Source organism: Corythoichthys intestinalis, chromosome 9, assembly GCF_030265065.1.
Source record: "Corythoichthys intestinalis isolate RoL2023-P3 chromosome 9, ASM3026506v1, whole genome shotgun sequence".
Taxonomy (NCBI): Eukaryota; Metazoa; Chordata; class Actinopteri; order Syngnathiformes; family Syngnathidae; genus Corythoichthys; species Corythoichthys intestinalis.
In genome coordinates, this window is record NC_080403.1 from 24,701,728 (window position 1) to 24,728,768 (window position 27,041).

A 27,041-nucleotide genomic window follows, 5' to 3' on the forward strand; every position below is an offset into this window, starting at 1 on the left:
AGAAATAAATTCAAAATGACGTTAGTCAGTCTTTTATGGTGCATTTTAACCTGCAAAGGCGGATTTTGCTTTGTTTACGAGAGTGGTTCGTGAAAAAAGTGGTTTCCATAGAGTAACAGTGGAAGGAATTTGACAAAAAAATCGGATTATACTAAAAGTGGCATGCTGATTTCAAAACTTGCTAAACCAGTGGTGTTAACAGGATGTCAGGTGTGGGCAGGGGTGAAAGTGGGCGGGAACGGTCAGGAACGCAGTTCTGGTATAAGATTCAGGGCCGGTATACGGTGCTGTGATTCTGAAAATATGACGGCAACTGTCAAAACGCTATGTAAAAAAAAATAATTATACAAAGCTGCCACACATGCGTTTCATCTCCAAGAATAAAAACAATCTACTAACATCAGATTTACATACACAAGTGTTAACAACAAGCATAATAAAGTGCTTGTCTAGCGTAATCCGTTTCCACCGATATTATTTATTTTATTCCACAGAAGGCATGGAGGTTTCCCCAGCTACTGCAGTTATCTGAGTCTGACGATGACGAGTCACGTCAATGTGCGAATGCACGCAGCAAAGCAAAACGCCTGGACTCATTTATCCGTTCATTTGGCTGACATACTGACATGTGATCACCAGAGATAGTTAGCTCTGATTGGTTCAAATGTGCATGTTTTCTGAAACAGAAAAAAAAAGGGCAATGCAACAGAAAATGGATCAAATCTTTAAGAGCAAGGAGAGAGTTAAGGTGGCTTATTAATCATATTTAGTTTTATTTGCTCTGATGGGGAGGTTCAGAACATCTTAGCTGTCAATGTGCACTTTGGACTTAATTTGTTCATTTATGTTAGGCTACTTATTCATTTCCTTATGATTTAATAAAGTCAATGTTTGCGCGATCTTCAAAATATATTCCATTTCACATTGCATAATATAAGTCATTTGTACTTATTTTTCTGAATGTATGTTACTGATATGTTTATTATTAAAAAACACAACAAAAAGTACATGTTTACATTATCTTCAATTTTAATAAACATTCTATGCTCTTAAGTAGTTAAAATTGAGATTTGGCATTTAGTATGTGAGGAAATGAGGGAAAATAAAAATTAGGAGATGGAGGTTGGGGTTATAGCCGTTTTTGTTAACTTTTATTTGGCAAATAATTGAAAAACTACAATTTTGAATTAAAATCAGTTTTTGTATGTGTCATAGAAATAACTGACCGAAACAGTTTTCTTTGCATTTCAGCTATTTTGACCCCCACACCCCGCCGAAAAAATAAATCAAATTTCTGGCTCCGTGGCGACCTTCACGTTTGGGAGTTCCGGCAAGAAATTCTAACCACTTTCACCCCTGGGTGTGGGTGGGCATTAGTCTTACCCCTTGGTGGGGTGGAGAAAAAAACAAAAACAAAAACAATAACAATGCTCAAGTAGGTCGAAATCCAGCATAGGGCTACTGCACCTTAAAACATGTTTTGTTTTCTCCTTGAGATAACTGTTGTTGTGATTTGGTCTAAACAAATAAAAGTTGATGCATTTTATTTGACGTCGAACACATCCATAGCTGAACAGTATGGACATGCAGGTGACAATGTTTTTTTTTCTAGGTAACCTATTGTGGTTCCTCGGTTTTATTATTGTCATTATAGTTATTCTTTGTTCCGCAGCCCTTTTGAGCTCAATTTGACCCCCTTAGAATGCTTCAAAGTGCACCAAAATTGGCAGGCAGGTCAAGGCAGGCAGAGGCAAGGGTCCCCGGGGCCCCCAGGCAACAAGCAACATGGGGCCCTTCCGAGTCACGTGACACACATACAAACTCGCACAGTGTAATGAACACAAAGGAACCTTGCTAAAAGGAGTATTAAAATTGCTAATAAAATCATTTAGGATGATTTTAGATGCATATATGTTATATTTTTCTTATAGAGTATTAGATGAGGAATATGATAGACTCATTAATAGACTTATTTGGAAAAATCATAATTTCTTTAAGTAGTCACATGAATAATGAGGTGGCCTGTGAAAATCACCGTAAAACAACTGGCAAGGACTTTCCAAAGAGTACTTGGTGAGTCACTCTTTAAACAATCATGTGGTATTAATAGCTGATTGGACTTTCTTAAATATGTATAATCTACGTGACATGGTAACTGCTGATTGGGATTGATAACCGAATCGTTAGATAATCTGCCAAATGATTCCATGGTATTGAAACACTCCCTACACACTTGCTCCAACAGTGCAGTAAAGCTGCGTGTGCTAAATCTGTTGGCCCTCTGGGGGCCCCTGCTGGCTGGGGGCCCTAGGCAATTGCCTGGTTTGCCTAATGGGACGCGACGCCTCTGGAGACAGGTGCAATCTTTGATACAGTGCAAAGACAAATTCCAAATACACTATGTAGCGCCCCCTAGCAGTCATTCTTTGTCCCACCGACGCTTTGAGCCCTACTTTGACCCCCTCAGAATGCTTCAAAACTCACCAAACTCAACAGCCAGGTGGACACTGGTGAAAAGTTTGATAACATGATAAAATGTAAAAAAAACACACACAAAAAAACACACAAAAAAAAAAAACTTAGAACACATCAGTACTATATGAATGGGATACCATACGCGGTGCCCAGACTGCCGTTAGTACTACATCCAGTTTTCTTTGGGTGGGCAGAGCGTGTCCGTAGTTGGGCACTGCCCACCCCTGCCACCCCGGATAACGCCCCTGTGTCAAACTATGTCTCCTTAGTTCACTTAGTAAATCGTTACTAGTTGCGCATTACAGTAGCCACAAGGGCTTAGGTTTGATTGGTTTCAACATTGGTAGAGATGATATAACAGCATAACCTGCATGTACACTTTTTGCTGGGGACGGAACATTTATAAAACCAAACAGATTGGGTGAACAGTGGTCAGGGCTACATTTCTCACTAATATGAACCTAATTATTTGATAGGCTAATGACCATATAAATGAATTAAAAATGAAAATTGGGGAGAAGGGGGTAAACCTCGGTTTACTACATTTCTCACAGTTTGATTAACGTTAACAGTAGAAAACACAAAGACACTTCTCTCTAAGCAGCTTCCGACTCCAGTTTTGCAGGTTAGCAAATTCACACACTTTAATGTTATGCTATGACTCTGTTACATGATATGACTCTGATGCAGGTCTGACTTTCAGTAGGAAAATTAATGGTGTGTTCCCAACTCTATGATATTGACATGGCTGCTGCTGCTGGCCCAAAAAAACAAATACTTCTAATATCCCTCCTCTCCGAAGGGGGCGGAGGAGGTGGCATGTTTTTGACATGTTGCATTTCTATCGGGGCTGTGAGTGCGTGTGTATGTGTGTGGTCGAGTTATCTGCCAATCAAATGCACATTTGGGGGAAAAAATGGACTAGCACATTCAGCAAGTGAAAAGGGGTAAATGTAAGTCTGAACATAATGAAAATAATTCACTTAATAATGGTAGGGTCCTTTCTATCCCTACAACATATTGGAAGACAATCAAAATTATCTATAAAACTGGAGTTGTTATATAATGCAAATACGGTTGGTGGGGACAATTTGAGCATCCTGAAAAGTTGGTAGTGTTATGTCCCTACCGTCTTTATGCAAACCTATGCCCTTAAGTAGCCATATGCTTTGTAAAAGCAGAAGTGTTAAATAAACATTGGAGTCATACCCGTGTTTCATATATTATTGTGGTGTACAGTATGTCAATACTTGTTTTTTGAAAAGATAAAAAAAGCATGTTATATACAAAATTCATTTTTGTTTTGCTTTTTTTAAATTTTTTTTTTTTTTTTTTTTAATTCATATACAGTGGGACAAATAAGTATTTAGTCATCCACTAATTGTGCAAGTTCTCCCACTTGAAAATATTAGAGAGGCCTGTAATTGTCAACATGGGTAAACCTCAACCATGAGAGACAGAATGTGGAAAAAAAAAAAACAGAAAATTACATTGTTTGATTTTTAAAGAATTTATTTGCAAATCATGGTGGAAAATAAGTATTTGATCAATATCAAAAGTTCATCTCAATACTTTGTTATGTACGCTTTGTTGGCAATAACGGAAGCCAAATGTTTTCTGTAACTCTTCACAAGCTTTTCACACACTGTTGCTGGTATTTTGGCTCATTCCTCCATGCAGATGTCCTCTAGGGCAGTGATGTTTTGGGGCTGTCGTTGGGCAACACGGACTTTCAACTCCCTCCAAAGATTTTCGATGGGGTTGAGATCTGGAGACTGGCTAGGCCACTCCAGGACCTTGAAATGCTTCTTACGAAGCCACTCCTTTGTTGCCCTGGCTGTGTGTTTGGGGTCATTGTCATGCTGAAAGACCCAGCCACATCTCATCTTCAATGCCCTTGTTGATGGAAGGTGATTTTCACTCAAAATCTCTCGATACGTGGCCCCATTCATTCTTTCTTTTACACAGATCAGTCGTCCTGGTCCCTTTGCAGAAAAACATCCCCAAAGCATGATGTTTCCACCCCCATGCTTCACAGTGGGTATGATGCAATTCAGTATTCTTTCTCCTCCAAACACGAGAATAGGGGTGTGACAAAATATCGAAATGGTGATATATCGTGATACTTTGTATCCCAAAAGGTTATCGATAGTTGAAGTTGAGTCACTGCCTATTCATTTGGATGATTCCCAGGTTATTTCCTGTTCAGTAACTCAAAATAAACAGGAAGAGGCCCATAAAATACCCCAAAATCAAAAGGAAGTAACTGAAAATCAACAGGTAAATGACCTTAAATGGCCCAAAATTACCTCATTGGCTGCCACTACCGGCCATAGACATTCAATCCGTTTGAAGTGGGAGGGATGGCAGCGATCATTCACTGCCACCCTCCCAGTTCAAGTGGATTGGACGTCTACTAGTGATAAACTCATACCAATTCACAGCAAAAGCTTGTTTTTCTGTTTATTAGTTGTTTGTAGAATATCCTAGAATGATTTCCTGACCAACGCATCGATAATCTTCGTATCGCCATATCGTCAGATCATCGTTATCGTGAGCTTTGTATCGCAAATCGTATCGTATCGTGAGGTACCAAGAGGTTCCCACTCCTACACGAGAACCTGTGTTTCTACCAAAAAGTTCTATTTTGGTTTCATCTGACCATAACACATTCTCCCAGTCCTCTTCTGGATCATCCAAATGCTCTCTAGCGAACCGCAGACGGGCCTGGACGTGTACTGGCTTCACCAGCGGGACACGTCTGGCAGTGCAGGATTTGAGTCCCTGGCGGTGCATTGTGTTACTGATAGTAGCCTTTGTTACTGTGGTCCCAGCTCTCTAGGTCATTCACTAGGTCCCCCCGTGTGGTTCTGGGATTTTTGATCACCGTTGTTGTGATCATTTTGACGCCACGGTGTCTTGCATGGAGCCCCAGATCGAGGGAGATTATCAGTGGTGTTGTATGTCTTCAATTTTCTAATAATTGCTCCCACAGTTGAGTTCTTTACACCAAGCGTTTTACCTATTGCAGATTCAGTCTTCCCAGCCTGATGCAGGTCTACAATTTTGTCTCTGGTGTCCTTCGACACCTCTTTGGTCTTGGCCATAGTGGAGTTCTGAGTGTGACTGACTGAGGATGTGGACAGGTGTCTTTTATACCGATAATGAGTTAAAACAGGTGCCATTAATACAGGTAATGAGTGGAGCCTAGTTAGACCTCGTTAGAACAAGTTAAACCTCTTTGACAGCCAGATATCTTGCTTGTCTGTAGGTGACCAAATACTTATTTTCCACTCTGATTTGTGAATAAAATCTTTAAAAATCAAACAACGTGATTTTCTGTTTTTTCTTTTTTCCACATTCTGTCTCTCATGGTTGAGGTTTACCCATGTTGACAATTACAGGCCTCTCTAATCTTTTCAAGTAGGAGAACTTGCACAATTGGTGGTTGACTACTTATTTGCCCCACTGTACATATACTGTGTATATATATATATATATATATATATATATATATATATATATATTTTTTTTAAAGAAAACGGGGATCCTATTGTTCAAAAGACAGACATAAAAGGAAAAAAAAAATCTGAGATCAATTATAGATTCCGAATTTAAAAAATTGGCTACATCTGTCAGACAACTAAAACAAATTGTCCCCCAGTGTAAAGACTGTAAATATTAGGAGCGTAAATCAAAATTTCATGATGATAGTTTACAATATTTACCAATGTGACAGTCTGCACTGGGACTGACCGATATTGGGAAAAACTATCATTGCGAGGGGGGTTGCGATAGTGCAATATTATATTGCGAAATTAAAAGTAAAATTAAAAGAAATTTCACTTGATAACTTGAATAGCAGTTTTTGGTAGGCCTAAACATTGTTATGAAAGAATTAACATTGCAAAATACAGTATATTGCCAAAGCTCCATACTTACTTTTTGCATTGTGTACAATGGTTGCACCTAACTTTTTTCTTAAAAGGTGCACCATCAGAAAATGTAGGCACACCCACATTTTTCATTGCATCACCTATAACGCTATACTTTTAACCACTCTTTATAACGTTAAAAAATCCCTCCATTCATTCATCTTCTGAACCACTTATCCTCACGAGGGTCCCAGAGTTGCTGGAGCTTATCACAGCTAACTCCTAGCAGAAGACTGGGTACACCCTGACCAGGTTGCCAGTCAGTCGCAGGGCACATGTTGACACACAAACATTCACGCACACACTTACACCTACTGTGAGGTGGACGTGCTAACCACTGTCCCACCATGGCGCCTTCGTAATATTATTTTCAAACAATAATAACGTTGAAAAATGCTTGTCTTTCTTAAATGCTTCATTGAGTGAGTCCACTCAAACTCACTCACGTTTTGACACTCTCGCTGCCAAGAACAGCCTGTAACTTACACAATGAATTGGCACAGCATACTTCAGATTGGGCTAGCAGGAGGGAGGGTGAGAGACTGTGGCGCTATACAAGCATGAAGCAGAAAGACATGAATATATTTTGTTTGAATTAAAAACTATCGTTTTCACCCAATTCCGATCCTCTGACAAATGGCGCAATCGGCCCGATTTTCGATCACGTGATCGGATCGGGTACATCTCTAATTTATATAATGCAGTTTAAACAAGGCTTGCTGTATATAAAAGGGATCCAGGATCTGCACACTTGCTGCTTTTATGAAGTAAAACAAAAGTTTGTTACAAAAAAGTTGCATGTGTTGCGATGTGACTAATGCGCATGCGCACATTGCGTAAGCGATGTTTAAACGATATATTGTGTAAGCCTAGTCTGCACTGTTTAATCCAAGGGCCTTCAATTTATTCAATACTATGACTATTACTACCGATATAAAATATAAATACTATAACTAAAAAATGCAAATTCTGGAGAAGCATCTTTAAAATTATAATAAAGTTGAGGATTTAAAAAGCTCCCCACAATAACAATACAAACAACGTCTGAGTTTTGCTTTGCAAAGCTCCCCACAATTATTAGTATTATAATAAAGTTGAGGAATTCTAAATGTGGAAAGCTTTGCAACGCAAACTTCATACAATAATAACACTGGCAACATTTTTGTTCACTTTCTGTTGCATGATTTTTTTTAAACTGATCCCCCCCAAATTTTTGGTCACCGATTTGAAAAATACGTTTCTTTCTGTATGCATTAGTTTACATGGACTTGGCATTTTTTCATTATAAGTATTTTGTAAATTTCTTCATATATTTTCACCTAATACCATTAACCTTACAGTCCTCTGCATAGTTATATACAACTTTGTGAATCATTGTCAAAATTACTTTGTCATAGTTGACAGATTTTCACATATTGGAGCACCTTGTATCTATTGTTGGTCTGCGGTGTCTGCAGTTGTCTACAACATGGCATAACATGTATTATTTTGCTACATATTGTTACTTGTGTGCTATTTTATTAAGTGTCAGCATAGACTTCATAATGATATTAACAGGACACATTCCCCAGACACTGCGTCACGCCTTCAAGTAGTGGCCGTCCCAGACTCCAGTCCATCGCAGTTATTCTCAAACACATGCACCGATCCAACGCCGGATTTAGGTTGAAAAAGTACAAAAGTTATACTGCATACAAACACAAAGGATTCTCAGGAGTGATTTGTTCGAGGATTCAGGGTAATTATATTTTTCGGACTATACAGGCATTTTGAAACGTGAAAAAAAATCAATGGGAGAAATTAACCGCTCCGGCATTGGTGTCATAATTCACAATATTTACGTAAAATAAATGATAACGGCCCGGTTCTTTGCTCTTTTAACAAAGAATCGAGACTGTTTTACGTCCATATCCATAAATAATTCAGGGATTTAAGCATTTATACACAAGAATTTTCAACGTAAAAAGCTCTTTGTGGTTATAAGGTGGCGCCATAGTGGCTTAAAGACTAGCAAGACATTCGACATATTAACGTAAAATAAAGGCTAACTACCCGTTTTTGTGCTTTTAACCAAGAATCGAGACAGTTTTACGTCCATATCTATAAAGAATTCAGGGATTTAAGCATTTATTCACAAGAATTTTCAACGTAAAAAGCTCTTTGTCTGGGTTTCCACTCAATCAGCTTTGAGGGAGATGGGCCCCCTATTAATCGGCCCTGCGCCCCATCAATATATTATGAAGTCTATGGTGTCAGCTACAGTATACTACTACATCCACTTTGTTAAAAATATCACTTTGCAATTGTTTTGCATGTCAAACAAAAAATAAATCTTAGTTTGCAAAAAAAAAAAAAACTTCTAGCCCTTACAGAAAAACACCAAGGTTAGATTTGGATTCAAAAACCCAAAATTACATAAGAATTAGTGTTTGCATCAATGCAACAAATTTTAAGTTGACCATTGCACTGCATGGATGTATGAATGTGAAGTAAATAAAGTGTTTGCAGTAAATGTGGACATCGCTAACAAAATAATCAAACACTGGAAGCAGTTTGTTATTGTTTAAGCAAAAAAAATGATTTGGTTTATGTAGAAACAAGCAAATGTTTTGCAGTTCTATAGTTCCCTCCCTTGCAAAAGAGTTAAAGCTTAAAAAAAAAAAAAAAATTCCAAACCCTCCACCCACATCATTTGCAGGAAAATGAAACCCAGTGAGCGCTCACAAAAAGGGAAGATATGTGTACACATATATAAAATATAAAATCTGACATTTTATATATTAACTCGTGTTAAGGTTCAATATTTGTCACTACACAGCATTAAGGTGGCGCGTCTGCTCATCTTTTTTGTGGGGTGTTTTCTTCTTCAAATCTAATAAAACCATGAGTCAAAGCAAAAATGAACAAACAAATATAAAGGGAGAGAAACCAAAATAGAAATGAAGCGACAGACAGAAAAGGCCTCCGCCGCGGCCGTCCAGCTGTACAGCGCAGTGAAAACATAACTTACATATTAGCTCTTTTTTTGTTTTGTTTTTTTTAACACACGTACAGTCGTGATCAAGGCACAGGGATCTTCTACAAGTCGTTTTTCTTCATCGTCGTCATCTTCTTCAATAGAGTTGTACAAAATAATACATTTTACAGTCTGTACAGGAATAATAGTCCAGCAGTAACATAAAGACACGTGAAGCCAGAGCCGGGCGGTGGGTGGGGAATGTGTGGATCAAGGTAGGAGGTGTGGATATAGATTTCTATTAATATATATGTATATATATACATATTTATATACACGCATATATAAATATCTATATATACTGTACTTTATATATTTAGCTTGGATTTTTCTTTTCTTCCTCTGGTTTGCTTCCATCCGTGAAAATTTGTAGTCACATCTGTTCACCCTCGTGCAAAAAACCCTCCCAAAACACCACTTATGAAACAAAAATCATCCGTTTTTCTCATCTTTTCCAGCTCCTGATTGGTGGTCAGCACGCAGACAATTAACAAACTCAGAACTGACTGAAGGATGGGCCTTCAAGACACGTTAAAACTAGTGTTTGTTTACGTTTCTTCCTGCATCCAGGTTCTGCTGAATTCTGGGAAAATGGTCCTGGCAGGGGTGAAGGGGTGCAGAATACGGGGAGCGAGGGGAGGAGCCTATCACAAGAGCTCGTACTGCCGGAGGTGCATCCGCTGGATGATGTCGCGACAGTCGCTGAAGACGCGGCGGATGTTTTCCGTGTCCACGGCGCAGGTGAAGTGGGGGTAACAGTAATGGCGGCCGTCCCCGCTGGCTGTGCTGATCCTCTGTTGGAAAGAAACTGAAATTCAGCTTTCCAAGCTTTTTAACCTCACTGAACGAACGTTCATTCACCCCTCCTGTCCCCCTAGCAGTCAAAATGGATTGCACGTCGATCACCGTTATGGCAGTGAACTATCATTTTTCAATATCTACCCGGGCAGGTGAAGAGCAAGCAAGTTTAGTGAAGGGCCTTCCAACAGGTAAAACCTGAAGTGTGAACATACCAGAAACTCGTCCCGTATGAAATACTTTGCCCTGGTGACGCGCGGATCTTCGCCTGGCTCCTGCATTGCTGTTGGACGACAAAGCCACAATCATTTGTGTTGGCTAAACACTGCTGACACCAGTCTTAACAGGCTTTTGAGTTAGTTTACGTTGAGAAACATTCCAAATCAAACAACCGTTACTATGCAACACAGTGCAGGATGCTGACCTGGATGACATATTCATGTGAGCCAAATTTCCATAAATTATAGTTGTTTATTAAACTGACAATGGGATGGGCCTCTAATTTTCCAAACACATTTTTGGGAATATGACAGAATGATGTCGACGTACAGTGGTACTTCGACATATGATCGCTTCGGCACACAACCTTTTCGACATCCGATGTGAAATTTGACTCGGCATTTGTTTCTACAGCCGACGAAATGCTCGAAATACGACGATTTATGACAGCATCGCAATTTCATTGTTTTCCCGTAAGACTGACACGCGGAGGATTTGAAAAAAAAAAAAAAGGTGAGGCTTACCATTGAAACCAAGATGGAAGTGACAGAAAAATATGAGCGTGGGGTGTGCGTCTGTGAACTGCTTGACAATACTCCTTCGACCTCCGTTCGCCAGTCTTTATAAGTGACAATCATTATTGTGGTACCATCGCCAAAGAGATCGCCAGCTTCGTTAGGTTTCTAATCATTTATTCCATCAACTTGTGCAACACAACACGCCAACTGTCCGCTGCAGTTGACGCCAGTAACAACAAGGACGTTAAAAGTAAAATCTCTCTCTCACTCTGTCGTCAGCCCCTCGGTGTGTTCAGGTACACCATCCAAAATACATCCACCGCATTAGAACCCGATTTGTTACATTATGACAGGTATTATTATTACTATTATTATTCCAATTTTTATTCATAATTCATTTGTTTTGCTCCTTGTAATTGCAATTTGCAAAAGTAAAGGCAGTATTTATTAAGGACTTAGTGTGGTTTTCGGGCTGTGGAACGAATTAATGGAATTATAATGTGTTCTTGTGGGAAAATCCTGCTCGGCATACTTACAAACAAACATGCTTACAAACAAGGTCCTGGAACGAATTGACTTCGTATGTAGAGGTACCACTGTATTAAAAATTGTAATTGCACATCCACTGCAGTAGAGGGCGGTGATGGTTTAATATTCAGTGTCCGCTGGGAATATTAGTATTAATTGATTAATTAATATTAATTTTTACAGTATGTAGCGAACACACACACACAAACACACACAGCACCAAGTGGACAATATATGCATTAATATATCTAATACAGGTAGTTCCTGGGTTGCAAACGATTTCCGCTCCTACGCTGGCAAAGTAACTCGAATTTCTGCGCAAGACAGAATTAACCCTTCAGGTACCCTTAAACACCCCCTAAATCTAAAAAAATACTCTCCAAAAACATGTATTACACATCATTGTACTGTCCTCGCCAAGATGTTGGGGCTAAGTCCTAGCTAGACAGCGAGCTTATTGCTTAAGGTCCGAAATGACGATGTCAGACGTCCAAGGGGGTTTGATGACTATTCAGCTGCTCATGACATCAACTTGCAGAAAGTAACCAAAAATAAAAATGAAATGAAATTAGTTTCATGTTCAATAACAGAAATTCTAATTTGCTTTCATAACTAGCTGCTGATACAGCAATAACAATCCACACAAACGATTACCATCCATCAGTTAACGTCCGCACATCATCAAAAACAATCACAGCAACTCGCACCAAGTATTCGACCACAGTTGAAAATGCACAATAAACTGTACAAAATGTGTTATATAAAGGTGTTGCTGCCGTGGATGCTTCACAAGCAACAAATGTGCGTGCAGGCTTGCAGGCTTCCCCTCTCTTTCTCTTTCTCTCTCTCACTCACTCGGCTGCGCGACTTCGTCATGTGTGCCTGTGCACTCTTCTTCGTGTGTGCAAATATGTTCTTCGTGTGTACATGTGCTCTTACTCGCGTGCCATGAGTACTATGTGCTTTATGCTTCCTGCACTAAGCATGCGTCACAAAACAAAAGTCAACATTTAAAAAAATAAAATAAAAAACGAGACTCCGGCGTCGTAAAGTCGAAATCACGTAAGTCAGGTACGTCATAACCCAGAGAATACCTGTATACACCAAGATATATGCACTCTCGTGTTTTGACCAAAGATTAACCAATACATTCGCCAGCCGATATATCGGCCCAATATAAGGACTTTTTTTTTCAAAAATCAGCCACCCGCAGATTTATAAATAAAAAGTCGATATAAAGGGATAACTTTTGTTGACTGTTTGGGTGATGATCTTTGTTACTTATGATTTTATAAACTGAAGTAGTCATAGAAAAAGAAAAAGGAGAGGAACTCTCTAAGAAACAAGCTAGCAGCTCCTTTCAATACATTTTCTTGTTGTGTTTCTTGTTTTAGCTTAGTATGTAAGCTCTTGGACACAAATGTTTGTCATCTATATGTGATCTAATAAAGTTAATGTTTTCTATCTAGAATGTGACTATAATGCTATGTTGATGCTAACAGTTAGCACAACACGAACGTGGATGCTACTTTTCTTATTTTGTCTCTTGTTGAAGCATAGTCTTTAAGTAAGGTGTTAGACACAAACGACTCTGTCATCTAATCGTGAGCTAATTTAGTTGGGGTTGTCTATCTAGAACGTGTGGAATTATAATGTATTCTTGTGGGAAAATCCTGCTCGACATACAGTACGACCATTTCTACTTACAAACAAGGTCCTGGAACGACTTAACTTTGTATGAAGAGGTACCAATGTAGTTCCTTATTTCTTCTTTTATATATCAAAGACTACAGTATTCCCTTTCTGGACAGTGTTCTGACTCTGCCTCTTACCATCGTCAGGCGTCGTGTATCGCGCAAACTCTGGAAAATAGTCCTCTATTTTAGACTTCCCAGCCAAGACCTTCTCAGCGAGGAGGTCCTGTTTGTTCAGGAAGAGGATGACGGAGATCGTCCGTAGCCACCTGCCGAGAGAGGGAAATTACAAACAACGTGAATTTTCAGTGCCACTGTTCAAAGGCCCTTCATTGAGTTCGGCTGAGTCGAATCATGCAACCCTTCCAGACCTGTTGTTCCAAATATTCTTGAAAAGATTGAGGGCCTCCTGCAGTCTGTTTGTCTGATTGTCCTCTCTGATCACCATGTTGTAGCTGCTACTCGCCACCACAAAAATGATAGCCGTCACATCTGGAAACAATAATAAAAAGCAAAACAGTAAATCACAATGTGAGTGAAGGGGAAAAAATGCGACAGAAAAAATGCGACAATCTTACCGTTAAAACACTGGATCCATTTTCGACGTTCATCCCTCTGACCTCCCACGTCGAACATACTGAAGGAAAATATGGAATTTACTCCCAACAAACAAACTCATTATGTTACTCCCTTTAAACATTTAGATTTCCTGGTTGGTTTGCGTCAAACTTAGTAATGACTCACTGAAAATTGACTTTGTCTATTTGAAATCTTGTCTCGAAGATGCCGGAGGTCAGAACTCTGCATCTCAGCAGGTCCTGAAACAAAGCAACACATTATACACTGGTTAAATCATTAATCATTATTTCAACATTCTTAATATATTTCTGAAGCAGTTCATTTATTTCATCACTTAGTAATGTTAGGGGCGAACTTACCTGGTCAGTTGGCGTGTAATCGTGTTGTCGTACCACATCCACCCGATCTAGGAAGCTACAGACAAACAGAAGCAAGGATAACAGATTGAAAACTGGTAAAATGGCCACCAGGGGGCGTGTGCTGTAATTCACAGTGAGATCAGAGGCAGCCGCTCTGAGTCACCAGCAGCATTTTGCTCCGTCAGACCAAAGTGGAGACTGCGAGTCAATGGAGCATCTGTAGTAAGTGTGTGTGGGGGGGTAGATATGCACGCCTACGATGAGTTTAGAATGGCGCCTACCCAGAAAGGCGCCACAGAATTCATCAATTCCTTCACAACTAGGGATGGACCAAAATTCCAATACTGCCATAATCCTCCGTATTGTCCCTTAAACTACTTTTTTTACTTGTGTTTTCTGGATGAATGATACTTTTTCCAGCCGTGAAATAATTACTCCACTGTAGTTAATTCACATTTAAAATTCGTTCTGAAAAAGTGTCACTAAACCTCACTGCTAACCAAGGGGTCTTGATTGATTAATGACCACACCTACACCAATTTTGTCATTACCTTGATTTGACTATTGCCGTCATTTTCAAGTTGACCAGAGCTAACGTGATTCTCAGATTCCTTCTGGTCGCTTCCTTCACGTCCATTATCTCACTGAATTTCACCACCAGTCATCAGTTACTGTAGGTCCACTGCCATGCATTTGCAGCAACATCCAAATCAAACACCGAGAGGCGATTCAGATTCTCAATTATCTCTGATATTATGGAAAATCCGTATGCATTTAACACTTTATTTTAGCTCCTAACAATTACTGAAGTGGTTAAAATTTACCCATAAATTGGGGATTCCCTGTGTGGATATTGGTGCAAGTCACCGTATTGGTAATTGGTGGTATTTAAACATGTGCTGATTACTTGTTTCAAGATTTCAAGAAGACCGCAAACATTTTCTGTCATACCGTCCTTAAAGTATTAGCTAATTTTTATGTCCTTAAAATGCATGGAGAAATCCCTCGCTTGCAACTGCAAGGCTCAACCCTCCCCCAGTTTGTTGCTCAGTGTCAGTGAGTCAGTTGTGCTACACCAGTGTTTTTCAACCGGTGTGCCGCGGCACACTGGTGTGCCGTGAGAGATCGTCAGGTGTGCCGCGAGAAATTATCTAATGTCGTATTTATATATGTATATATATTGAAATGTCCGTAACTGTGCGGGCCCTTGAAGGGGCCATCAGACTGCAGAGTGGTGACGTAGCGGGAAGCTAACAAGCAAGGAGGGAGGGAGGGAGGGAGAAAGGTGTGACAGTGAAGTTAGCGGTCGCATGTTGCGGATGCCGCAGTTATTTTGTTTATTATTTTCCATTGTTGCCACAATAAAGTGGGAAAGTCATCACCGACTCATCTCCTTTTTATTTCCCCATTCGGTGCTATTACAATATTGTTTTACGTCGTCGGGCGGAGTTGCAGTAGGAAGGAAGGAAGGAGTAGGTAGAAAGTTCTCGGTCATGTGCAGATGAGCGAATGCTCGTGTCTGCTCGGATTTCTAGCCATCAACGACCTTGCTGTCCGCAACAATGTGGACCCCTGCACGTCTACTGCACATCATTTGGTTAGACTCGTCATGTGTCGATGTACTCAAAAGTGTGCTTTCGATTTTATCCATAAGTGATGACCGTCAATCCTCCTCCTGTGTTATATTCCAACACATTGTTGAGAACAGCAAGGTGGCTAATGGCTAAAAATCCGAGCAGTTCTTGAACGCGAAGCAAGATTAAATGTCATCTCCAAACGAAACACCCGTCACCTCAAAACAAGGCGATGGACTATTTTGTTCGCCTTTGTGAAAACACAGGGGAACTGTTTTTTTTTGGTTTTTTTTTTTTTAATAAAAAGTACAAAGGTAAATGAGAAGCCCTCAAAGCCAGTTACCTTGTTTCTAAATCCAAAAAGTCCCACACCATGACAGAGACATTAATACTACCTGCCTGCAAAGCCATCGTCTGCGAGATGCTCAGCCCTGATGTGGTTAAAGACATTGCTCAAGTCCCCCTGTCTGATAATTCTGAACTTTTTCAAGCCCAACTGCTATAAAAAAAATAAATAAAAACAAAGACTGAGAGCTGTTGACGAATAAGGATATTGACTTTGTGCTCATCTAAACAGGCTCAAGTTTCACACCGAGTAAGTATACATACAGAGAAATTATTTTATAATTAAATATACTGTGCAGAAAATAATTTTGGAACATTTTTGGTTTGTGGTGTGCCGCGAGATTTTTTCCAATGTAAAAACGTGCCGTGAGTCAAAAAAGGTTGAAAAACACTGTGCTACACAATGGCTGGAAGAGGTGAAACGGAACTTTTTCCCCCATCGAAGAAAACAAAATTGCTGGTATTGGAATACTTTGGCTACAGAAAAGTTACAGACGGCCAACTGACATGAAAAACATGTTTGTTGAGGGTGGCCACCGAGGAGGCAATACCTCCAATATAATTTTGCATTTATACAAAATGAAAGGTTAGTAAACAGTCATGAACATTTCCCACTAGCTACCAGAGTGAACTCCAGCGGGTTTAGTGTGTCTAGCGGTGGTAAAACGTGTTTTTTTTTTTTATTTTTTTTTTTAAATCCGGCAACTGTCTGTGTCGAGAAAGAATGTGTATAATGCAAACACGATACGAGTCATACACACGTGCCTTTTTATAAATAATTCAATTATTTTTGTTCTGATGGTAGTAATGTTGAGCTGTGGCTTTGGGTTTAGGCTTACCTAAAGGACTGCATTTCTTTTTATTTTATTTAGAATATTTTGTTATTTTTGAAAAGTAATTTTAACTTTATGTTATAATTATGTTTGCTAATATGTTTTGACAAATAAAAATCCTTTTCAATGAAAAAAAGTTTTTTTTAATTTTTTAAACCCAGATGTCTCAAAGTAACACATTTTAGAGATGTAATTGCAATACTGTGGTACCGTGAAACCGTAATATTTTGGCTTAAGGTTATCATACCGTCAGAATATTATACCGGCACAAGCCTAGACTGATGTTGAAAAAAATAACTTACTTAAAAATTATTAAATCTGTATCAAGGATCCTTATAGCTCCTGATGGGCCATTTACATGGTGACGCTCCGAGAATACGACATATTTCATGTTTGCATTTACAAGGTTCCATCTCCATTTGAACGATGTCACAATTCCGCGTGAAAACAATGTAGTATTCATGCCAGGCCTTAGGGGGCTTTCCAGTTTTACAAAGCAACAGTCAATGACGCACTAGCTTGACAACAACAACCTCAGCTCGGAAGACAACAAAGAGGTACATGCCCACTCCAAGCAATGGCGTTCACGCGATTTTTTTCTCCTGCTTCAAAAGGCACAAAAATGCAAACATTAAGTATATTTGAAAACTGCGCATGCTCAGTGATGTGTGTGAGTGCTGACGTCATCGGAGTGAGAGCGTTCCATTCATCTGGTTGCGGAGCAAGCCCCGCAATCGAATCAGCACAACAACACAATCGTTGCGTCTTGGTGTCACGGCGTCACCAGGTAAACGCCCTCTGAGAATGATTCTCATGACTCATTGTTTACATATGCAAATGAGGTAGTTAAAATCGAGACTCGCCCCGATTTACAGGAAATGAGGGCAGATTTTATTTTTTATAGATCATTTCTGACATCTTGGTTGAGTACCTTTTATAAAAAGTGATTTATGAACACTTTTCTATGTTTATTTTATGAAAATGAAACTATAACTATAAGAGGTATTTAAGTAACTTTCTATGAAGAAATTCCAAGTTGACGGTGATAGACGGAAACATGGTCCTTCACTGCCAACCCTCCGCAATACTATCCAGATGCCCGTCCGCTGTTCTTCCAGTCAAGAAAAAGGGTCATGACCACCATTTTCGGGTGCTGGTATGCAACCCCCACTGAGGTAAGCAGGAATGTTGCAGGCAGTGGTGAAATGTGACAAGAGGGTTGCAGGTAGCACACGAGGAGAAGGAGAGTGAGGGGGCACTAGACGAGGCTCGCTGTTGACCCCCACACACTAATCTCGCCACATCCTAAAACAGTATAAGGACCACCAAAATGATGAACTTGAAAATCAGTAGCGTAGCAGTTGCAAGTCTTCAAAGAACAAAAACATGATAAAAAGCAGCTAAAAGCCAACATGAAAAAAAGACCAGCTTCCATCTGCATTTTTGTTTATAGCTGCAGCCCACACTCTAGATAAACACACCTCTATATTCTTTTTTTAGCGCTTCAATCTATTAATAGTGATATTAAAATTACGGTTGCTGCAGTCACAGTGTAAAATAACCACTGTATTTACATAACAGGATAAAGTAGCATTTATTTATAGCCTACAGTGAGTGGTGTAGTTTGACTTTTATCTTTTTTGGATGCCTTACAAGGTAAATACAACTTTTAAGTCTTCAAAAATGTCTAAAACAATTTAGACGTATTATCTACAGTGCTAAAAAAAATCCATCAGACCATCTGCCAAAAAGAGAAAATCCAACATCTTAACTCATTGACAGCGTTAGACCTCAAATCCGTTTGAATGTTAAGTGAAATTGTTTAGGCAGAAGAAAAAATGAAGGTGCAAAATCAACAAAGTTTGCACAAAAACATTGCCAATCTACTAACAATTAAACAACCTATATACACATTACTTGTTCTTTTATTGTATTATAAATATTTAATAGTCCTAGATTTTTTTCTTTAGTAATTTGTCAAAGAAAATTTTATTTTGGGTGATAAAAACTACTACAATTTGGGGGGTAAAAATCAGTTTTTAAAGTTCAGTTTTATACTAGGGAAGTCCCGATCGCATATTTTTGCACCCCAGTCCGAGTCACTTGATTTTGAGAATCTGTTGATACAGAGTCCCAAACCGATTCGGGACGAATTTCTATCCTTTCTACCACGCGAAATGCCCACTTTGCACAAATTGCTGTTGCATATCTCCCCGTTCGATGGTAAAATATTTCCACACAGCAGACATTACCACTTTAGCAGCTACCCGTTAAGTTCCTGCGTTCACTTCCACAACGTTCTCCTATTTGGCCTGTTTACAGTACTTCCCCTTCCGCTTTTTCCGGGAGTGTTGCGGAGTATAAATCATATTTTTGTTTCTTTGGCATTGCCATTGTATTTCTGGATTATTTTAATACTTTTTAGCCCTTAAAAATGAAATAAAAAATATATATACTGTATATCATTTTAAAATTGAAAACCCGGCCCGATTTACGATCACGTGATCAGATCGGGGACATCCCTAATTTATACTGATCTAATTCAAACATACAGTATATAAATGGAACTGTCTGTGTGCGTGTGTCTGCGTGCGTGTCTGTGTGCGTGTGAGTTGATTCCCTATGGACTCGGAAACGGCTCGATCGATTTTCTTGAAATTGTACATATTTGTACTATCAGCGTCTGCAAGTGTTCTTAGTTACGTTTTGTATCGTAGTACCCCTGATAAGTATCGAAAATCGATAATCTGAAAAATTGGGTTGCAGAAGGAATGGCCTGATTTTAACCCAGTGGTTCTTAACCTTGTTAAAGGTACAGAACCCAAAAGTTTCACATGTGGATTCACCGAACCCTTGAGCATTAGATAATAAAGCTGTTTTTTTCAAATTCGAAACTGATATATCTAACCTAGCAAGCTAATAATTTAGCAAATTCCCATTCAAAATCCTCTTCATTTTAACAGCCTTTTCTATAAACAGGTCAAAATTTGAGACGACACTGCCCATTGCTTTGTTGTATTCCTTCATACCAAATGCGAGTCAACCTTCCACTGAGCAAAGCAGTTCCTCCTCCCATCAGATTGGGGTCTAGCAATTAAAAGAAATGGATTAAGCCTGTATATTGGGAGCAAACCAGTCCAAAACCTGGTCTAAAAAGCCACCTTGCTCAAATTTAATCAGCGTACGAAAATAAGGGTTTTGCATTTCTTTACCTTCGCTGAACCACTTAGACTTACTCACCAAAAACCTGGGGTTTGATCAAACCCAGCTTAAGTACCACTGTTTTAACCAAATTTGACACACTCATAGAGAACAGTGTTTCTCAGAAGTTTCAAGGATGCAGAGCTTTCAATAGTGAGAAAATCAAGAAATCCTAAAACCGATATATTCCAATTGCTCCCAAACTGTATGACTGATTTTAACCAAAATTGGCAGATTGGTGTTTGGGGTCATTGCCAGTCACCATGAAAGTTTTACACCAGAGCGCCCCCATATAGAGTGACAAATTGACAATCGATAAACCGTTAATAGGACTACTTTCATAAGTTTCTTATGTGTCCATTTAACAAACCTTGGCCACAACAACCCGGCACAAGTATTATGCCCTGCAACGCCGGGCCATACTGCTAGTTGAAACTAAAATTGAGACCTAACTCAACAAAGTTAGTGTCTCTAGTGTTATTACTGTTGTGACAATACAAAAATTTTTAAATCGACATAAATGCAAAAAAAAATATTCATTAACTATCATTATTGATACGTTTTTTTTTTTAAAACTCTTTCAGTGATTTTCCATTAGTGGTCATTAAACCCCCCACCCCAACCGCCAAAAACTTTCCTCAAATTGCCCCAAAACAGCGACAAACAGGAAGTCACCCAAAATGTACAGGAAGTGACCCAGAAATGCCCAAAATCATTAGAAAATAACCCAAAATCAAAAGAAAGTGCCGTAAAAATGCCCCAAAATCAACAAAAATGGTACAAAATGTGCAAGAAGTAAACCTGGAATGCCCTATAATGTACCAAAAATGATCCAAAATAAAGAGTGGGTGAACCATGTGTACCCTAAAATTAACAAAGAAGTGACCTGAAATTAACTAATTGCTTGCCATTGACAACGATAGACATCCAATTCAATTAAACTTTATTTAAGATCCCCATTAGAAGAAGCAGCGCACCACTTCAGCTTTTCTTCCTGGGGTCGTATCACATCACACACTTACAGAACGAAGCCATATTTATAGACACAAGAAGTCATATAGAACAGTGTTTACATTGGAAAAAATCTTGCGGCACAACACAAATCAAAATTTTTCCAAAATTACTTTCCTTACAGTAGATTTAACTATAAAATAATTTCTAAATATTCATACTTAATCAGGGTGAAACTTGAGCCTGTTTAGATGAAAACAAAGCCGATATCCTGGCAGGAACCTTCTTCAACAGCTCTCAGTCTCTTTCTGTCTCTCTTTGTCTATTTTTTATAGCTGTTAGGCTTGAAAAGCTCAGAATTATAAGACTGGTGTACTTTAGCAATGTCTTTAACCGCAAAAGGGCTGAACATCTCGCTGACAATGGCTTTGCAGGCATGTAGTATTAATGTTTCTGCCACAGTGTGGGACTTTTTGGATTTAGCAACAAGTTCAGCAACAAGATAACTGGCTATGAGGGCTTTCTGATTTACTTTTGTAGTTTTTCTGAAGACCTTGCCTGTTTCTTTGTTTTTTCACAAAGGCAAACAAAATAGTCCGTCGTTTTGAAGCGACGGGGGTTTCGTTTGCAGATGACATTTAAACTTGCATGGCACCATGGCGCTGTTGGATAGCTGCTCGTGACACATTGAAGAACTGCTCAGATTTCTAGCCATCAGCCACCTTGCTGTCCTCAACAATGTTTTGGAATCAAAGACAGGGGGAGGATTGAAGGTCGTCACATTTGGATAAGGTGGCTGATGTCTACAAATCCGAGCACTTCTTGAACGCGACACGAGCAATACCTTTCTCATCTGCACACGACTGCAACCTTTTACCTTCTTCTTCCTTACTACTGCAACTCGAAGACGAAGACGTTAAAAAAAATGCGATTGTGGATAATTTCTTGCGGCAGACCTGATGATCTCTCATGGCACACCGGTTGAAAAACACTAAATTAAAGTCTTTAAAGAGGTTTATCACTCGGAGACGTCAATGGCAGCCAATGACTTAACAAGGAAAATGCAAAAATGTCAATCATTACTATCTAGAGTAGTGCAAAATCAAATTTACATCATAACAACATTCAATTTCTGGTGGCCTGTGGAAATGCAAAAACAAATAAAGGCAGGATCGATACTTCTTCATACTTTTGACAAAACACAGTACTTAAATAAAAATAGTAGTGCTGCAACGATTAATCGATTAACTCGAGTATTCGATTAGAAAAAAAAAGATTCGAAATAAATTTTGCTGCTTCGAGTATTCGTTTAATTAAAGTGGCGTTGAAAGGGTTTGTTTTGAAAGTGTTTGCATTTAGCTTGATTGATTTGGGTAGATACACTGCCCTCTAGTGACAACAGTTAATATGACATAACTCATTTCACATGACTGAATCCAGCTGCTTCCTGTTAAGACCAATATAAGCTATGATTTTGTTTGAGCTAAAGTTTTTTTTCTAACGCATTTGTAATTTAGTTTATAGGTATATTTAGCCGTTTTTTTTTTTTTTTTTTTGTGGGAATGTGTGTGAACCATTTGTTAAGAGCATTGTAAAAAAAAAAAAAAAAAAGTTTGCGTTTTACAGCATTTAAGCCAGCGGACTTTTGCTATGTAAATTAGCCAATTGTTGTTTTGTTGTACATAGATCCTCATTTATCTTTTTTTTTATACCGTTTGAGGCTCAGCTCAGGTATTTCAATTTTTTTATGTTCCTTATCCGATTACTCGATTATTCGAACTAACAAGTTCATCGATTAATCGACTACTAAAATAATCGACAGCTGCAGCCCGAAAAAACAGTATTTTAAAATAATAAAAACCAATACATCTTAATGAATCATTTACACACAAACACACACCCCCACTCGTAAACACACACACCAACCCACACACAGGTAGGTGCATGTGTGTGGAGGGGAAGGAAAAAAAAAAAAAAAAAAAAAAAAGAGCGGGAGAAAGAGCAGGGAAGAAAATAGAGAGGAGGCTGTGTCTGACATTACAGCGCAGCTCCAAAAATAGCTCCCTGGCGCCCTGGCCTCCAGCTCGGTTGTCATGGCGACAGAACCACACATGCTATAAATAGACAATCGGCTCCAAATCTTGTGAGACTGGAGTGAGGCCAGTGAGAGGGAGAGAGAGACCAGAACAGGAGCGGCGCCGGAAAAGTGCAAAGAGGGAAGCGGTGAAAGCGGCCAATGCCAAAAGAATACATATACAGGAAGCAAGATAAGATAACAATAGAATCACTGCTTTAATTTGAGCTTAGCACATCTTACGTGTTTCAGATGTTGACAAATAACATCCATAATAATAATTATGGATGCCTTGTGTCACTCAGTTATGTCTGTCACCCTGCTGTGTGCATCTTGTCCTAATGGGGGCAGTGTGGTGCACATGCACGCTTTACAGAGAAGAAGAAGAATGTTACACATGTGTTGGCATCAAAATACCACATCGTTATTTTAATCATTACCTTGAACTTCGATTCCACTTATTTTAATGCTACAATGGCAGGATTTTGTAATCCATACCTCATTATTGATCCGCAAATGCCCTTGGGGAAAAAAATTCGAGGGTGGTTTACATCACAGGGAGTATTTCAGTGACGTCAAGATTGCATAAATGAGGTATATTGGCTGGGTGTTGCCTGCACCGGCGGGGGACCCTGCCCTGCCCTGGGCTTGGTGGGCCGCTGGGGGTCCCGTGGCGTGGCGTGCCGGTTGGGGGGCTGCGGATGTGGCTTGTAGTCTCCGCTAGCCTGCGTGGCTGTCGCGCGCCTGGTGGGGCTCGCGTGCGGATGGATGTGATAGGGCGCGCTCGGGTGGGGGGTCCTGGTGCCAGGATTGGCGATGGGGCGGCGTAGGGTTGGTCGCCAACGGGCTTACACTCGCAAGGGATTCACACGATTACTGGGTTCTAGTTCACAGAGCTGATTTGTGTACACTCTACCTCTTTCAATCATTTAGCTTATAGACTCCCCCACCCCCGTCCCCCTCTTTCCCTGGTCAACAGGCTCCCCACATGGTGTCAACCGGAAATACATCTAGCTGACGATAGCACCAACATATTAGTAAATGGTTTAGCTGTTCAATGTATTTCTGGATTTCTGTAGTTTGTGGTTTTCTTTCTTCTCTTGTGTTTCTTTTCTTCTATCCCCCATAACCCCTTACTGTTCGCTGCTTTGTCATAATAAACGAGGTATGTTGAATGATCACAATGGGAGTAAGTTGGACTCTCAATGTGAAACATTAAAACTGTTCAGACTATCCGGGCCCTTAGACTTCCATTCTCCGTGTCAAACAGCTGAACAGGACAGGTTTTAAAAATGAGGTAGATTGATCTGTACCTGCTCAGATATGTAATACCAGTATGATTATCCACATTTGGAAGAGAATTGCTTTCGATGCGAATATTTAATTCCGTGCACATTTTTTTCTTTATTTAGGCTGCTGTGATCATTTAGGGGACAAAAACAACCACAGTAGTTACTTTGAAAAAGCCTGCTACAAGGAGCGTAAATCAATTTTATGACAATACAATACGATAGTGTTTAGAAATGATACGATACTTGCCGATATTACAAAGTCTACCACGGTCTTTTCAATTTGATACAATATGAACAGATATAGGTATAGGCTCCAGCACACCCGGGAGTTTCGTGAGGATAAGCGGTTCAGAAGAATGAATGATTGAATGTACAGATTTTACACAATTAGTTGCATTTCACCTAAAACAATACAAAATACAAAGCAATTTTGATGCTTTTGAATATTTTGTTGCTGAAACATTTAAAATATTTGAATGAGAACTATTCTTTTAACAAAACGTGTCACAAAATGTTGATGTTTTGCAATTCAACTGATTTGATTGAATTGTTGCTTAACTAATCAGTGGATGGATCCAGCTCAATGCATTGTTACGCCACTATTTGTTACTGTGGCAGGATTAACTAAACATGGCAAAAGTGATTTCCAAAAATCCTTGTACAAGAATTGGGTGCATTATTAAAGGAATTACCCTTTAGATTTGTATTTAGATCCAGAAAAATATACGGCTGAGTCATTGGTTACCATGTTTCAGTGCGAGTGAACTTGACTGACGTCCAATCCGTTTGAACTTGTGTTCTGCCAAAATGTACTACATCGGCAAAACGTTTACATGAGGCGAATTTGACACCCAAAGTACTACCGTGCGCTTTCAACTTGTTTTGTTTAGATGCATACAGGCAGAACATACTAAAAAATGCCTTAAGAAAATACTTAAATGTAGTTTTATCAATTAAGGAAGGTTTAAATAGGCTTCGTGACTAATGTGGTCAATAGATATACACTGCCTTTAGGGTACCATAAGAAAACACAATGGTTAAAGTATGAGAGGGAAACACAATAAAGCATTTTTGAGGCAATGAAATGTAATAAAAAACGATAGGTACACGATAATTATTGGTCCGATAATTATCAGTCCGATAGTAGGAATTATGACGTCATCCCAATAAATACAATAACTTTATTAATAGGCCCGATAATATACAGTATAATTATTTTGGCACGGTGTCGGCGGATTGGGATGTGTGCGTTCGTTTCCACTCCTGTTTTGCCAGTCCAATGTATCAGTGACTGTGTGGGAGAAGAGTAGGGAGATGTGCCACAAATCAAGCGGTCCCTTCTGTGACGTAACACTCAAACGACAGCAGTGTGCTTTATAAAAAAACAAAACAAAAAACAAAACAAAACAAAAAACAAAAAAAACATGGCGTCGGTAGTGTGGGATTTTTAAAAAAATTGTCAGTGGAAAACCATTCACTTGCAATTTGTAACATACAAATGCAAAACGGAAGTTCCACGAGGAGGGAAATAAAGTGTTGAGCTACTACACATTTTAATAAGCCACTTAAAAGATCACAATCGCTTAGATGGTGTTTTAAAAGAGTACGAGGACACGCGAGCTGCGAATTAATCTGAAAAATTTTCACAAAGATGACCAAGGGGTATAGCGATCACAGAAATGATGGCGCTACCAACCCTTTTCCGTCGTCGAAGACATAGGATTCAGGCGGCTACTTCGTCATTTGGAGCCCAGGTTCATCATTCCAAGCCGAATGTTTACCGGCAAAGTATGATGAGATTGCCACACGCTTCCATACTTCGATCGGCAACCATGCACGGAACGTAAGTTTCACCACAGACATACGAAACGTGTAATGTTATTCCTGTCAGTATGTTTGGTATGACGGCGCAGTGGCTGGACAAGGATTTCGTACTGTGCAGAGAAGAAACCTCATGCTTTATTGAAAATGGGTACACTCGCTGCCGTTTACATGGATTGTTATATGGCAAGCCATTAATCCTTTTTGCTTGACCATATTTTTGATAATAAGGAATGATTGATGAACCTTACTATATGTTTGCATTTTACAGTGTTAGTTATAAGTTAGTAAGTTATTGAGAGGCCTTTTGGTTTTTGATAGCCTTGCTGTCCTATAATTGCCAGGTTAATTAAGTTGTTTCATGGACCAAGACCACAACAGTAGTGTGTAGTCCTGTAGCACCAAATGTTTTTATCTGATGACAAGGCACAATACCTGTTGGGTTTATGTTTTAATTCAGTGCTCATCGTTCTGTGAACACATCTTCAATGACATTGACTAATTGATTGTGATTGTCTCAAATTATTTTTGAAAAAAATAAATATTGGCACTTTATCTGAAGTCGAGACTGTTCTTGTATTTGTTTTGTTCATTATAACAATGTTCATGTCATCATTAAATAAATGGTTAGGTCAAAGGCAAATCTAAGTTGAATCCACCACTAGTTTTTTTTTCTTTTTTTTTAACCTCCAGGTGTTCAAAAACTCAGGTGAATATACATTTAAAAATTAGATATTTATTATCGGTTATCGATATCGGTATTGGCTTTGAGGAGCAGAAAGTTATCGGTATCGGTTTCAAAAAATGGATATCGTGCACCCCAATAAAA

At 39.2% G+C, this 27,041-nt stretch overlaps 1 protein-coding gene across 1 annotated transcript in view; it reads right to left on the minus strand.

Annotated features, from left to right (window-relative positions):
• Window positions 1-6,177: 6,177 nt before the first annotated feature.
• Window positions 6,178-27,041, minus strand: part of LOC130921433 (guanine nucleotide-binding protein G(s) subunit alpha-like) — a 53,198-nt gene continuing 32,334 nt past the window's right edge. The window contains exons 6-12 of the mRNA XM_057845318.1: window positions 14,122-14,176; window positions 13,928-14,001; window positions 13,762-13,820; window positions 13,555-13,675; window positions 13,322-13,452; window positions 10,440-10,507; window positions 6,178-10,220 (exon numbers count right to left, since the gene is read on the minus strand). Of these exons, the coding sequence (XP_057701301.1) occupies window positions 10,074-10,220; window positions 10,440-10,507; window positions 13,322-13,452; window positions 13,555-13,675; window positions 13,762-13,820; window positions 13,928-14,001; window positions 14,122-14,176 (655 nt within the window). The 3' untranslated portion in view covers window positions 6,178-10,073. The remainder of the gene's footprint in view (window positions 10,221-10,439; window positions 10,508-13,321; window positions 13,453-13,554; window positions 13,676-13,761; window positions 13,821-13,927; window positions 14,002-14,121; window positions 14,177-27,041) is intronic.